At 34.5% G+C, this 15,786-nt stretch overlaps 1 protein-coding gene across 1 annotated transcript; it reads left to right on the top strand.

Moving 5' to 3' along the window:
• The first annotated feature begins 9,083 nt into the window (after window positions 1–9,083).
• Window positions 9,084–10,985, top strand: LOC123667811. The gene is made up of 2 exons (XM_045601649.1): window positions 9,084–9,552; window positions 10,543–10,985. Exons 1-2 carry the CDS (start codon window positions 9,084–9,086, stop codon window positions 10,983–10,985), a joined length of 912 nt encoding a protein of 303 aa, XP_045457605.1.
• Window positions 10,986–15,786: the final 4,801 nt, after the last annotated feature.

Here is a 15,786-nt window from a genome sequence, read left to right as displayed (position 1 = left end):
TTGAAAAGAAATGTATTTCGTAATTATATAAAAAAACATTATTTAATGTTTTCATTTTAAATTTTATTAATTTGTTGTAAATGTTACTTGTTTTACAAAAGCAATAATGTGCTGTGTTACCTTAGTAGTTATTAAATGTATTGCTCAGGGCCTGTTCACCAGCTGTGGATAACGCTATTTGACGGATGACGATACAAATAGACTTTGACAGCGGGAGATGGAATAGGCCAGTAGGAGCTGTTTCTGTCCAATTAATAAACTGAAACTTTAAGATTTATATAAGCGAATAGAAAAATCTAATAAATATAGCATAATTCGATGCTGAAAAAGAATAATGAATCAAAAACTTTTTACTGTCGGATACTGTCATCCGTGAAATAGCGCCTTGACTGGTAAAACTGGCTCTTAGTGTATGAGCGGGACAGATATATATCATAAATACGTGAGGAAAAGAGACAAATGTGTATGTTAAGCAAAAATTGTGTAATTTTATGTTACTCACATGATTTATTTTAATTGTTATTTAATTATAAGTTAGTGTATTTTATTTTACATGTTATTTATTGTAAAGTATATTTTAATTGTTTAAACATGTTTTCATGTAAAGATTTAACTTAGTAAATATGTTGTTACATACTTATTTGAAGTTAAATACATTTAGTTAATAATAATCTATGACACTTTCCTAATTACACTTCTTTCAATCTTTTGAAATTACTTATTATGATTTAGTTGCGAAAAAATTTAAAAATGTAAAATAAAAAAAAATACAAATATTATATTTTATTTGTAATAATAAAATTGTTAATATTTTATTTATTTTGTTTTACTATAGTATGAAAAAATTAAGTGCACCTGGCAATACTGCAGTATCATTTTTAATAATTTCGTGATTCAAAATTCAATTCGTGATAAATGTAGTTGGTCCCTTTTCATTCAATATCAAATGTAAGAAAATTTTCAGGTACATAGAAGGTATGAATTAAATCAAGGTACATTGCTGACAATAAAAAATCAGTGCAGTGTTATTTCTTATAGCTCGAGACTTCATAGCTTCCGCCGTGGCCTCGGCGGGTGAAAGATTAAAATGTTATTACATTAAAAAAAACGTTCTTTAAAATTATTTCTTATTTATTTAAGGTTTCCTAACTCATGATATTAGGGTGTTTTTTTTTAAATGTATTTTATGTGTTGCCATATTGTCATCAACAAACAGTATGTGTTGATACAACGAAGTAATTTGCAAAAAATAAAAGTAATTTTAAAACAAAATATACCATAACATATAATGAGTTGCAAGATTCATATAAATATGACAGATTGTTTGTTCTAGAGATAGATAATTGAAATTTATTATTTATAACTTCAAGCGGCATTCTTAATATTTTTTTTTTGCCATTTAAATTTCAAAATGGCTGACAACGATAGCAAATATTTAGATAATAAATTAAAACTCTTATTATGACAAATATATAAAAGAAAGTGTATTCATCTTAATACTTCGCCCGTCGAGGCGATGATTGCAACGCAACCTTTTGTTTCCATTATTAAAGTGCCATATTTATAGATATTGTTACTGTATGTTTTATTTACAAACCTCACCCTTATCCTACACATCGCTCCAGCCTGTAATATCCCACTGCTGGGCATTTTTGCCCATGTAGAAGGATCGGAGCTTAACCAACCACGCTGCTCCAATGCGAGTTATGATGGATATATTCCCTACTATGAGTAGCGATCGCTATTAGATGTCAATGTGTCAATGATAAAAACCGGGACCGAAGGCTTAATGTGCTCTCCGAGGCACGGTGGGGAGACCCACATGTACTGCTCAAACACCTCGACCACAGCAAACACCTGCATGGGAAATATAAATGTTTGTCATGTGCAGGGATTGAACCCGCAACAGTCAAAAATCAGTGCTGTGACCGTTGAGCCAACGCGGCGTCGTAATAAATATATTGCGACGCAATTGTTCATGTCTGCCTTATGAAAAACATCCCGTAGGGAGACTCGAGCTCCAAGATCTTAAATGCCTCGAGCCCTTTTTGACCGACTTCAAAAAAAAGAGGTTACTCAATTCGACCATATATATATTTATGTATGTTCGGGGATAACTCCGTCATTTATGAACCAATTTTGATAATTCTTTTTTTTTTGGAAAGGAGATATCCCTAGTTTGGTACCATGATAAGGAAACCAGGATCTGATGATGGGATCCCAGAGAAATCGATGATAACTCTCGAAAATCCGCATAACTTTTTACTGGGTGTACCGATTTTAATAATTTTTAATTTAATCGAAAACCGATGTTTAGCATGTGGTCACATTTAAATTTCATCGAGATCTGATTACAACTTTTTGCAGTAATCTTTGATAATGCGTATTTACTTGACTATTTTGTCGTCTACCTACGTTGTATTACTTGTCGATATACCTAATTGAAGTCGGTTTTTCTTCGTTTGCCTGCAAACAAAATTATTTTATATAAATCATAGATCAAGTAAAAAATATAGATAACGCACTTAAAACAAAAAAGTGAAGCCACTTTTTTAAATATGTGTGAGTGAGTGAAGTGTTGACACTTTTTAAAAAAAGTCCCTGAAAATTTTATTAAGTGCAATTAAACACAATTAATTTAATATGGGTAAAATGGGTATGCGAAAATAAAAATATGTTTATAGTTTTAAATATATTTACTCCTTTTTTCGCTTCAAATTGTTAAACAAATCTATTGCAGCCATGTTTTGATTTAATGAATTATATAAATTTGTGTCAATGAAAATTGTGTTTTTAAGTAATTGATGATTTCTCTGAAGTTCCTGTTTTAAAGACGTCTAACTCTTTGCTGTAATGATTTAATTTTTTTTTAAAAATAAAGTTTCTGTTTTTTTAACTTTTCTCTTAGTTTATGTTTTCTAGGTGTATCAAAGATTGAATCTTGGTTATGGTGATATGGACTGATTTTAGACTCATCCGGTAGATCCTAGAACAAAAATACAACATTAAAATAAGTAGTAGTAAGTAGTAGTATCTATATACGTGATGGTACTCTGCCAAGTCCACGTTTTGTACCGTACATACGCTTTATCAAAATGGTTTGAACAAACCACATTAAATGAGGATGGCTGTCGTTATAGTTCATTTCGGCTCAGTCGTACAGCATCTACCTATTCTATCTCCTATTAAAATATTCGTTGGAAACCTAAAATCATGATATTTAGTAGTAAAATATGAGTAGTTAATTCACAAATTTAAACAGACACAAACGAGTTAAAAATTCATATTGACTTCAATTTAGGTAAAACATACAATCACACGATAAAAAAAAAAAACACAATAATGATGTCCACTTTCTACTTAATTATTTTTCTATGATTGCCTACAATTTATTTACCCGCGTCTTGGGCTAATGGAAATAAGAATTACTGGTAACACTTCCTCGGTACGTCATTTCGAGACATGGAAATTATAAGTTCCAAATAACCTGAATATTATTTTGGAATAACAAAAAATATAAAGTTTTGTATGTACTTACGTGTGAAACGGATATTTCTTCAGACTTTTTGTTCACTTTGGTATTGTTTTTGCACCATTTAATTACAAAAGAACGGCATTTTGTAGGCAAAGTTACTGTACGAGGCCCCGTGAGATATTAAGGGGCTACCCTACCTCAGCTCGAATTCAGATTTCACCCGTACTAAATACACATGAGAATTGAGAGCGCTTGGTTGTTCATCACGCGAATTATATGTATTTTCTCCCCACAAACATTAGCAATAGTTATTTTTTAAAAAACGCAACATATAAAATGTTCGTCATACTTATTTCAATTACCATGCTTAATCTCAAGTCCATAACTTCTATATTTACTGAGATATTAAGGTTTTAATACAAAAATAGAGGTAACTTTGCGTTTTTTTTCTATCGAGAAAATTTTATGGAATCGTGTTTTCGAAACATATGAAAGATAGTTTATGTCCTGAACCTTACCATACATAAATTTCAAACTTAAATATTCAGTAGTTTGGAAGATATGGACATCCTGCCGAGTGGAAAATAAGCAATTTGAGGTAGGGTACACTCCTAACGATAATGAGCGTAGTTTGATGCATATGTGTGCGTGAGCGCGTGTGTTTACTTGAAGGAGCCGAGTTTTGTGGCTTCAGTAACAACATAGGCCGCGCATTATCTACTTTTTTTTACTTCATCTATGATATAAATACAGTCAATATCTGTAACATTCCCCTACAGTAACAGATCGTAATACATAACACTGTGGAAATAGCCAAATTATATATAACGGGCAGTAGCAACGTCGGTTAGTTGTCGAACGTTTCTAACTGCGAATGCGAATATAGTTGCGGAGCTAAGTCTACTATTCAAGGATGACAAATAGGAATTGCACTAAAATTTTGAATCTAATCAGAGCAATCTATTCGGTTTTTCCGTTGACAGTTGCGCAGTGCGCTGACGGTCTCAGATTCGATCCCCGCACATGCCATACCTACATTTGTATCACCCACACAGATGTTTGACGTAGTTGAGCGTATGTGCTTGTGTTGTGCGTTTCCGGACCCCTCACACAGGAGTAAATCCTAGTGGAAGCCGTTGAACAGAGTAAAATACTTTGTTTAAGATCATTTTTATAACGTTAATTTTGTATAATTTTTTCTATTCATTAAAAGAGGGCGTTACTTGTGAAGTAAATTGAGTTATAAGTTTGATACATTGTTAATTTACATAATTTTATTATTTACTACAAGATGGCGTTAGTAGTAGAATAAATCGCGCTATCATTTGATTTATATAATAACATATAAAGAAACGAAAATTTGTTTTGAGAAACGAGCAGGCCAAGCGAGAGGTCAAGGGTGACAAGGAGGCCTTAACCGTTAACTCTTAGTTTAAATTAGTTCAATAAATCTCGTCTTAACCACAGTTCAAACCCGGTAGTTTTATTTTAAAGTGGAAGCAGTGCAACGCTACCGGGCCCCTTAATCAACTTCAAATTCAAATTTTTTATTTGATTTGATTCAAATTCTGCACTCTTGTTGCAAACTGAGTTATATTTTTTATGTATAAAATAAAACAAAGCTTCACATACAATATTGTATTTAATGTTGTATGTAATACATGAAAATATTTGACTATTTTTTTATAATTATATAACATTTTGATTACACTTCATAATCATTTTATATACATATACATTGAGAGGGATAGAAGATGTGACACTATACATAATCTTACACTATCGGTTAAGTTCGTACTAGCGACATCTAGCGGCTTTCAGCCCTTAAAACTGTAATTTGATTGGGTTAAGGATATTAAGATAAGTAAAAATAAATAGTTTTATGTTCTGAAACATAATCTAGCAAACTGGCCAGTGACTGACACCTGAACGACGCATTTATTGGTGTTTGTTTGATGACACCACAATGGTCCATTTTAGACTAAAGCGTATTAATATGCCTAATGTATACGACGGAATAAAATCGTAGTCATTATTCAACTAGCGGCCTTGTGAAGTTTCAAACATTGTGATAAGTCCTTTAACATAGTGGGTCTTGTTTTGTTGTTTGTCAGTAATCAAAACTTTGCCACTTGACAGGTGCTGTAATGATTTTTAAATTGATCACGTACAATATGAAACTTAAAGTAATGTTTCATTAAATATGTATGTTCACGTTTCAAACGTCGCTGGTCAGTAATGCTGATTTGTATTTCAGAACCTATCATTTATGTTTAAGAAATCACTGGAGACGTAAAGTTAGCAAAAATTAAAATGGTTACATTTCCATGAATATACTGTTAAGGGCACACAAAGAAACTAGCGCCATCTAGCGGCAACCATTGAAACCACGCAAAAACAGAGACCGCATGAAACTCTCTACTCAATACTAGTTGGCGTTAGAGGAACAACTGTGGAACTATATAGAAGTATAGTCTCGAAAACCGGGTACATGCGCGAACTTTCCAGAATGGTCTGGGCCTCGTGTCGGCCGATATAAATAGCCGCAGGTAGGCGAGCGAGTTCAGTTCAGTTTGAGCGATCTTCGAGGCGACTTCAAAGTGAAAACTAGTGATCAAGAGTGGTACCAGCGAAACCTACGACATTGGCTACGACATAGGACATTGTTAGTGCTTAGTGTTTGAACCTAGTGCTTTGTGTTGGACCTAGTGCTAGTGAATAAAGTCTTGAAAAGAGTCAGTAGGTCTTTTTCTCCAAATCCTTCGAACCCTAACACGTAACAACTGGTGTCGGAAGTGAGATTTGGAGATGCCATTGACTCCGAGAGAAGACTTCAAGGACTTCAAGGGCGTCAGGACAAGGGCACAACGAGTTACGGAGGCCACACCTACTGGGGACCAAGCTCCGCCCACCGTGGACCAAGCCCCGCCCGCTGACCCCGTAGCTTCTACAGACTCTCAAGTGGCTCTTCAATTAGCAAGTTTAATTAAATTAATGGAGCTGCAAAAGGCTTGCAAATTCGTGGTGCTTTGCAAGAATCACAAGAGCAACAAAAGGCTGAAATTCGTGCTTAGTAAGAATCTAATGAAGTAACATTAAAGCTAACAAGAACAAGTCCTTTGGGTATCTGGGAGAGTGATGCTATGAGGGAAGCTCAAGAAAGAGATGACGACCTTCGGCACATCATCACATGGAAGAAACGGGGTGATGTAAAACCAATCTGGAGTGAGGTTGCACCCACTGGCGCTGTCACTAAGGCGTACTGGGCTCAATGGGACAGTCTGATACTTCAAAACGGAATACTCTACCGGAAATGGGAGAAGACTAGCGGCAGAGAGTTCCACCTTCAGATAATTGTCCCAAGAACGAGAGTACCAGATGTTCTCCGTGAAATACATGATGGCGTATCAGGAGGTCATCTAGGTGTCAAGAGGACGTTAACAAAAGTGCGAGAACGATTCTACTGGTTGCATTGTCGAGATGATGTACAGGATTGGTGCCGCAAATGTACTACTTGCGCTGCTGTAAAAGGACCACAGACCAGGAGCCGTGGGAATCTGCAGTTGTATAACGTCGGTGCACCGTGGGAACGAATTGCAGTTGACGTAGCGGGGCCATTTCCTGTAACGGAATCGGGAAACAAGTATTTTATGGTCGTCATGGACTACTTCACCAAATGGCCCGAAGTGTTCGCCATACCAAACCAAGAAGCTACAACAGTCGCTTCTAAGTTAGTCGAAGAAGTGATATGTCGCTTTGGCGTGCCTCTAGAAATCCATTCCGATCAGGGCAGGAACTTCGAATCGCAAGTATTCCAGGAAGTATGCAGAATTTTGGGCATGCATAAGACGAGGACCACCGCGTACCATCTGATGGAATGGTTGAGAGATTTAACCAGACCCTTGAGAGGCATTTGGCGAAATTGGTAGACGACAAACAAAAAGATTGGGACAAGTATATACCACTCTTCCTTCTGTCGTACCGAACCGCCGAGCATGAGAGCATAAAAGCTACCCCGGCGTATGTCAATTACGGTAGAGAATTACGAATACCAGTAGACCTATTGACTGGAGGGGCACCGGAGGGACCAAATACCGTACAAGACTATGTCAGCGATTTAAGGGAAAAAATGCGCTATATACACGCCTTGATTCGGGAAAATAGGTTACATTCAAGCGAGAACATGAAAACCAGATACGACCGGAAATCGAACACGAGCGGCTTCAAGGAAGGGTCACTGGTGTGGCTGCATAACCCAACCCGCCGGAAAGGGAAATCGCCAAAGTTGCAGACCAAGTGGGACGGTCCATACAAAGTGGTTACCCGAATGAATGACGTGACTTACAGGATTCAAAAGCAACCAAGAGGGACATTCAAAGTGGTACACATAGACCGTCTAGCGCGTTACCATGGCAGTAACAACGATGCTCGGGACGAGCATCTCTAAGAGGGGAGTAGTGTTAAGGGCACACAAAGAAACTAGCGCCATCTAGCGGCAACCATTGAAACCACGCAAAAACAGAGACCGCATGAAACTCTCTACTCAATACTAGTTGGCGTTAGAGGAACAACTGTGGAACTATATAGAAGTATAGTCTCGAAAACCGGGTACATGCGCGAACTTTCCAGAATGGTCTGGGCCTCGTCTCGGCCGATATAAATAGCCGCAGCGAGGCGAGTGAGCACAGTTAAGTTTGAGCGATCTTCGAGGCGACTTCAAAGTGAAAACTAGTGATCAAGAGTGGTACCAGCGAAACCTACGACATTGGCTACGACATAGGACATTGTTAGTGCTTAGTGTTTGAACCTAGTGCTTTGTGTTGGACCTAGTGCTAGTGAATAAAGTCTTGAAAAGAGTCAGTAGGTCTTTTTCTCCAAATCCTTCGAACCCTAACACGTAACAATACGAACATTTATTGTCCTAACTGGATGTTATGAAAAAATAATACACTTAATTATATATCACATAATTATACAGCGGTTAGACTCAAAAATCGATCGACAAATTTATTTATCAAAATTATTTTTTGTCGAAAAATACATTCGTGTGCAGGAAAATCTTCTAATTTTACAATTTTTAGCGTCTTCATACGTAGACGTACTCCTTACACACCGCGAGTTACGTCAATAGGATAAGGATGCCTATTATGAGATAGGCGCTTAATATGAGATAGCAAGGTATTGGTCAAACTATTCACGTCAGTCATTTGGCGCTAGTGTCGCTCGAATCAACACAGCACCGCCGCTAAACGTCTGCCAGTGCGCGCCGGCCACCAGCGATCAAAGAACGTGTACGTGTAGGTTATTACATTATCGTAAAATCAAATATTTTTCGTCAAATGTTGACAAGGTATGTAACAACTTTATTATTACGTTAAAAGCTCTTAATATATATTTAATTTGTAACTTATATGATCAGTTTTAAGGTGTAAATGCAGTTTCATTGTGTTTTCTTTTTGAAACAAAAAAAGGGCATCCATTTTGTAAAATTGTGTTTTTCCTAATATGAGATATGCTGGGGTTCCTAAAATGAGATATCTCATATTGTGGTACTCAAAAAGAGCAATTATTATAGGTATTGGGTTAAACCCTATATCTTTTGTTTTAGATGCCTCCCATCAAAAGGAAGACCTGGGACCACAATGCCATGATACAAGCTGTGGATGTAGTTCGAAGAAACGAAATGGGATACTTAAGAGCTGCAAAACGATTTGGTGTTCCTAAAGGTACCCTTGAGCGCTATGTAAAAAAGGATGTCCGTGCAGAAGATCTTGTCCAGGTTCGTATGGGTAGACGACCAGCCTTACCCATAGATTTAGAAGCCGAGCTGGAAAGTTATTGCAAAGAAATGGATAGACGATTTTATGGCTTACGCCTACAGGATATCAAATACATGGCGTTTCAATTGGCTATTAAAAACAATCTAAGGCATCCTTTCAGTGTGACTAAAGCCTCTGCTGGTAAAAAATGGTTACGTGGATTTTTGAGGAGACATCCTACATTATCAATTAGGACACCTGAAGCAGTTTCTGCCGCCAGAGTGAAAGGATTTAATCCGGTTGCAGTCGTCAACTTTTTTGATTTATATGAACCTGAACTTGCTAAGATAAAATCCTCTCCACACAGGATCTACAACGTTGATGAGACAGGAATAACAGTAGTTCAACATAAACGTTCCAAAGTTGTCAGTATGAAAGGCAAAAAACAGGTTGGTGCGTTGACATCCCTGGAAAGAGGAAAACTCATGACCATAGTGACCTGTATGAACGCTTGTGGTACCTACGTGCCTCCATTAATAGTTTTTCCAAGGAAAAATATGGCTCAAGAACTAATGGATGGTGCACCAGCAGGTTCAATTGGCGATTGTCATCCCTCAGGCTGGATCCAGTCACATCTATTCACAAAGTGGTTTCAGCATTTTATCAACTTTACAAAACCAAGTAAAGATGATCCAATTTTATTGGTTTTAGATGGTCACTACACACATACACGAAACATCGATGTGATAAATTTAGCTCGAGAGAATAACGTGATAATTATTTGCTTGCCACCACATTGCACACATAAAATGCAGCCAATGGATGTCGCATTTATGAAGCCACTAAAAGCTTATTACTCACAAGAAATTGAGACGTGGCTGCGTAATAATCCGGGACGGACACTATCAAACAAATATGTGGCAAGATTATTTGGTATGGCTTATGAAAAAGCTGCTACCATGACCAACTCTGTAAATGGTTTTCGCAAAACTGGCTTGTTTCCCTGCAATCGACACATTTTTACAGACAAAGACTTTTCAATATTTGATGAAGAGGATCTAGAGCAAGAGATATTCAATGGCGGGAACACAAATCCGGAGAATACAAGTTGTGTGCCTCCTTCGATTGAAAACCAATTAGAGCCAACTGAAGTGTTAACCAATAGCGGAAATTTAGATAAAAATCAGAGAAAGCAAAGCGGTTTAGTAGATGAAAACTTTCCTGATGAGCCTCAAGGATTGGCATCTTCTGAGGCATCACCAAGAGTTAGTGTTTATGATAATCCAATACCTAGTACATCATCATGTGTCTCGCCTTTCGTCCTTAATCCAGTGCCTAGGCTACATAAGAATAATTCTTCTTCTAAGAAAACTGGAGCAGCTTCTATAATTACGGGTTCTCCATATAAGAACTCACTAGTAGAATCCCTTAATAAAAAGCAAGAAAAAGAAAATAAGAAAACACAGAAGAAACGGTCAAATAAAAAACCGCAGACAAGAAAAAGAAAAGATTTGAAAAAGAAAAACGTTACAGAAGTTAGTTCCAGTTCCGAAGACGATGACATACCTGAGCTCGCAGATAGCAGTGGGGATGAATATGATGCTGAATGTCCCTTCTGTAACGGAAACTTTTCACAAGATACAAGAGGAGAAAAATGGGCTAAGTGTCAAGTCTGTTTTCGATGGGCTCATGAGGATTGTGGAGAAGTAGCATCGGATAGTTTTTTGTGTTCTTTATGCTTAGATATGTAAGACATGATAAGACATAGAATATTTTAGAAGAGATTTTGATTTTTATTACTACTTTTATAACTTTTCTTTCGATATTTGTATTAAAAATGCTAAATATGATTACAATAAGTGAGCAAAGCTCAAATCTTTGTTTTAAAGACTGATGCTAGTCTATAGTTTTACTATAGTTTTATGATTAAAGTACCAAAATATAAAGACTGATGTTTGTCTATAATATTTCATTAATAAGTAAAAATAAAAATGTGATTAAAATGACATTAATATTGTTTATTTTGTTTGTTTACCCCTAAAATTTTAAGGAACCTAATATGAGATACTATCTTATATTAGAAACCCCTAATATCTCATAATAGGAGACCATTGGCCTTGGGCTTGTTTTCTGATATTTTTCACTTTTTACAGGATAGCCAGAAAAATATTGTATTTAGCCCTAAATAGCTATTACACATTTAAAGTACATTAAATTTCCTATCTAAAATTATATCTCAGAATGCTTCAAATGTGACAGTTTTGTTTTTACAGTCAAAAATAGAAATGGTATCTCATAATTGGCATCCTTACCCTAGATATTAGGTACTTTCATAGAATATAACTCAATATAATATAGGTAGTAAAGTTTTCAATCTTCAGTGACTTCCCGTGTACACACGGGAACCAATCGTATTGGTATTTACATATAATAATACAATATTATTAATATTACAATTAGTTAAATAGTACTAGTGAACAATGAACACGCGACGTGGTACTTACAACACTAATTCGGACGAAGGCAACTGAAAAAGCATTTTTATTCATCTGTCACAGTGTATAAATATAATATGTATGACTTCGATAGTTTTGATACTTGAAACAAGTTGAACGGTAATTAGAAGTAACAATTGTCAGATGTCATCGTGTCTAGTTATATATTTACATGAATACATACGCATATAAACGCATAATACCTTTATAGACAAAATATCGAGTAAATAAGTCAATATGTTTAACATACTCACACGGTCGTGTGTAATAAGATAGGAAATTTAACTATTTAAATTTTTTTTAGACAAAAAACTAGACACAAACGTTTGTCCCTAGATTTTTGTTCGCCTTTTAATAGCAAAGATAGCTGTTATAACATGCATTTCTTTGTGTGCAACTTAAAGGCTCTCGTCAAATTGTCGGAATGAAAACTGAAAAACATACAGCAATAATAATAAACTAATACAACACTATTACTCATCAGAATAATAATAATTCAAAAAGGCAGTTGAGTTATTTATTATAAGGAAACTATTTGTAACGACCATTTAAAATGTCCATTTGCAAATAGATATAAAGCAATCAACACTATCTGTGTTGACTTCACATCACAGATAAAATAATTCTATTCTAATTATTATATACTAGTGTCACCCAGTGGTCGAAATTCGACCATAACTAATCTATACAAATAAATAAAATTGGAGCGTCTGTTTGTAATATTAAAACAAACCGCTTTTTACTAAATGCATATAGATGTATACGGTACGTATACCAAAATAATATTTTTTACAATTTTGGTTTGTCTGTTTGTTTGTTTCGGCTAATCTCTGAAACGGCTAGACCGATGTTGACGGGACTTTTACTGATGTAATAAGAAGTTATTTAGGCTTTTTCGAGCACAGCTAGTTTAAATTATAAGTTTGAACATTTTTAAGGTTGTGTTGTCAAAGACTATGCTTCTGTAATACAAAAGAGTCCATGTGGTTTAATGCATTTTTTATGAATAATTTTAAAAAAATATTAGCATTCTGCACTCCTTCTCTATATAAACTATAAGTATACGAAATTTTATACGCATCTGTCCGCGCAATTTTCGTAAAAAGGGGTGTAGTTTTTGATTCACGTATTAATATATATAAGTAGATATGGAGCAAAATATATGTAATCAGACTAAATATAAATATAGAATGTAAAGAGGACTCGAGTATTTGTCATATTTGTGGAATACTAGAGTACATCTAAATTTGGTTTACACAAGGATCCGCGCAACAATTAATTTTATTTCTTATTCTGGAGCGATATCTGGTAACACACCCTTCTAATTATACATTTTTTTGATTTATTTTAGGTATTTTTGGTAAGATACATAAGCAGCAGGAGATTGCAGCCGCTTGACTTTTTACTGTTACCTAGATTTGCAAATTTTGATAGAAACAAAATATTTTTATGTTTTATATAGGTATACATACATAAACCTCTTTTTCATATTCAACTTCTTAGATTATAATACACATAATCATCACATAAAAAAAAAAAAAAAAACAAAAAAAACCAATGTAAAGAGATTAAAGGAAAAATATAGAAAGGAAAAAGAAACAAAAAAAAAAAATAATAAAAATATGCATTCTTTATTCAATGCAAGTCTTGTAAACAATATGTATAATAACACACAATTACATAAATTATAAATATTACACGAACATGTTCGTGTCATCGACGAATTTAGAAGTTATCATCACATCTGTGGAGTCTAGACAGCAATAAAATTTTATTTACTTATGTATATAACAAAGTAATAGAAATTTAAATATGTTGAGAATTTTGAACTATTTTAAAGCAAAAATTTCTAATTCTATAAATTAGAAAAAGGAACGACATCGATCGAGCAGTCTGCAAGCAGAGAGGTCACGAACTCACTACTAAATATTTATTTAGGGCCATAAAATTAAATATAAAAAATATTTTCTTTCTGTGGAATAAAAAGACGGAATAAAATATTTTGCTAGCGACACCGTCATGTCACCTCACCCGTGTTTCATAAAATTACTATAAAAAAAAATTCAATTGATGTCCAAACCCCATATTCATTTTAACACAGAAACATAACATTTTTTTTTTAATATAATTAACTGTGTACCAAATTAAAATCACCGTGTCGACATATCGACAACCTCGCGACACTATCTCCTCCCCACCACTGTTATTGTCCGAAGAAAATTATATAAAACCTTATTTTTAATAAAAAAATATGTTCTTTTAGACATTTCAATTATTCTCAGCTTATAAATACACGAGGACGGGTCGAGATGAGGTTTATTAATAGTATAAGAGTCTGTAGCGACATCTATCTTGCAACATACGAACTAAGAACTGACGTATCCTACATTGCGATGTAAAGTAGTAGCCCACCAGACTTAACACCCGTCTGGTCGAAGGATCCTTTTGCGATAGTGGATGAGGAACTTTACATCCTGTCCCTCACAAACGCCACCAAACTGTCACCCCGACGTGATCTTCACACCCCCAAAAGTCTTATGATAATATTCTTGACATTTAATAACTCCCGATGTCAAACAAAATTTCAAAGAAATCAGTTCTTCAATCAGTTACTTTAACTATTATTCCTCATGCGGCGTCTTCTGATTTAATTTTACAGACACTAAATTTGACTCATTAAACAGTACGAATCATTTCGTCAACCTAATGTAGAATGTAGACGACACCAAGGAGATTGATCAGTACTGTCAAGATTACACGAACAATATCATTGTCATGACATGACATGACAATATTATGACATAATTGACATTGTCATGATATGACATTACAATCATTGTGACTCAAATATCAACATTAATGTCGATTAATAAATAAAGTTTATCAAATACTTATTATTAAGAAACCTCACTCGACTCAGGAACTTATACATGTTTATGGCATTTAAATATATAATATTATATCACGGGCTGAAAAAAGCGAAAAATTAACCTACTTATAATAAAAGTTAAAAAAATCAGAAAATACTTGTGTACTTTTATATATACGATGACTTTTTAAAATGTCTCATTTTACATTATGTATATATTTACCAGCGAAGCACGTGTGTACTTATTGTGATCGGTTTTGAAATTGATATTTTAAGCGAATTATAAAACTAAACGTATGCTTAGACCCTTTTTAAATGGGCAATAAAGAGTATCGTAGGCTACAGATCACTTCATTTATACATTGTATAATTATTTATAACTTTTATAAACTAAACGCTGATGTCATGACATGACATGCCATGACACGACATCAGTATTTAGTGTGTCAGTGTATTTAGTACGTCCAATTTCAAAGTCTTTTAAATTAAATTAGTAATAATTGAACTGTTAGTAACGCGTAACATTACAGTTAAAATGCTTATAAAATTAAAACAATTTCACTAATCTAGTAACTAACTTGACTATTCCAATTTTATATTTTGCAAACAACATTTTAATACAGATCAAAATAATTATATTAATACCAATTCAATTATATTCATTTAATAACCAACGAAGGTATGAATTCACTTGATACATATGTAGCTGGAAGACTTATTACTCTTTTAAGGCAAAAAAGCAGGCGCTTGATAGTAGTGTTGAAGTTTTTTGTTATATTTTTACACATCGCCGTTAAATTTTTATCTGGCAGACATATTAATAAGATCCAATTTAAATTGTACGTAAGAGATACACGAGAAGATAGAATTTTGAATGCAATTAAATTTCGTCTGACCAGCAACTCAATCAGGTAGCCTTTACTTAAGCAAGTCCCTAAACATTTAAGGAAAACACTATAAAACAATAATGGAAAGTAAACAAAGTCTTTTCTTATACTTTCCTTTTAATAATTTAGTGTAAATTTTGTTAAACAATTTTTAATGTCATATCAAAAATCGACCGCTCCAGCGGGGATCGAACCTGCATCTCCGACTTACCGTGTCGGTGCTTTAGCCAATTAAGCTATGGAACGATGTAACCGATAGATCGAAATTTTTGATATCATGATTTTATATTCGGTCTAAGCG

This window comes from Melitaea cinxia, chromosome 29, assembly GCF_905220565.1.
Source record: "Melitaea cinxia chromosome 29, ilMelCinx1.1, whole genome shotgun sequence".
Classification (NCBI taxonomy): Eukaryota; Metazoa; Arthropoda; class Insecta; order Lepidoptera; family Nymphalidae; genus Melitaea; species Melitaea cinxia.
This window is presented reverse-complemented; position numbering and strand designations above follow the sequence as displayed.

What these genes read in the sequence shown, in the direction of transcription:
- LOC123667811 (XM_045601649.1), top strand. Translation starts at nt 9,084, where the DNA reads ATGCCTCCCATCAAAAGGAAGACCTGGGACCACAATGCCATGATACAA. An exon ending in GGTTGCAGTCGTCAACTTTT is followed by an intron (nt 9,553 to 10,542) that starts TTGATTTATATG and finishes CATCATCATGTG; the next exon opens with TCTCGCCTTTCGTCCTTAAT.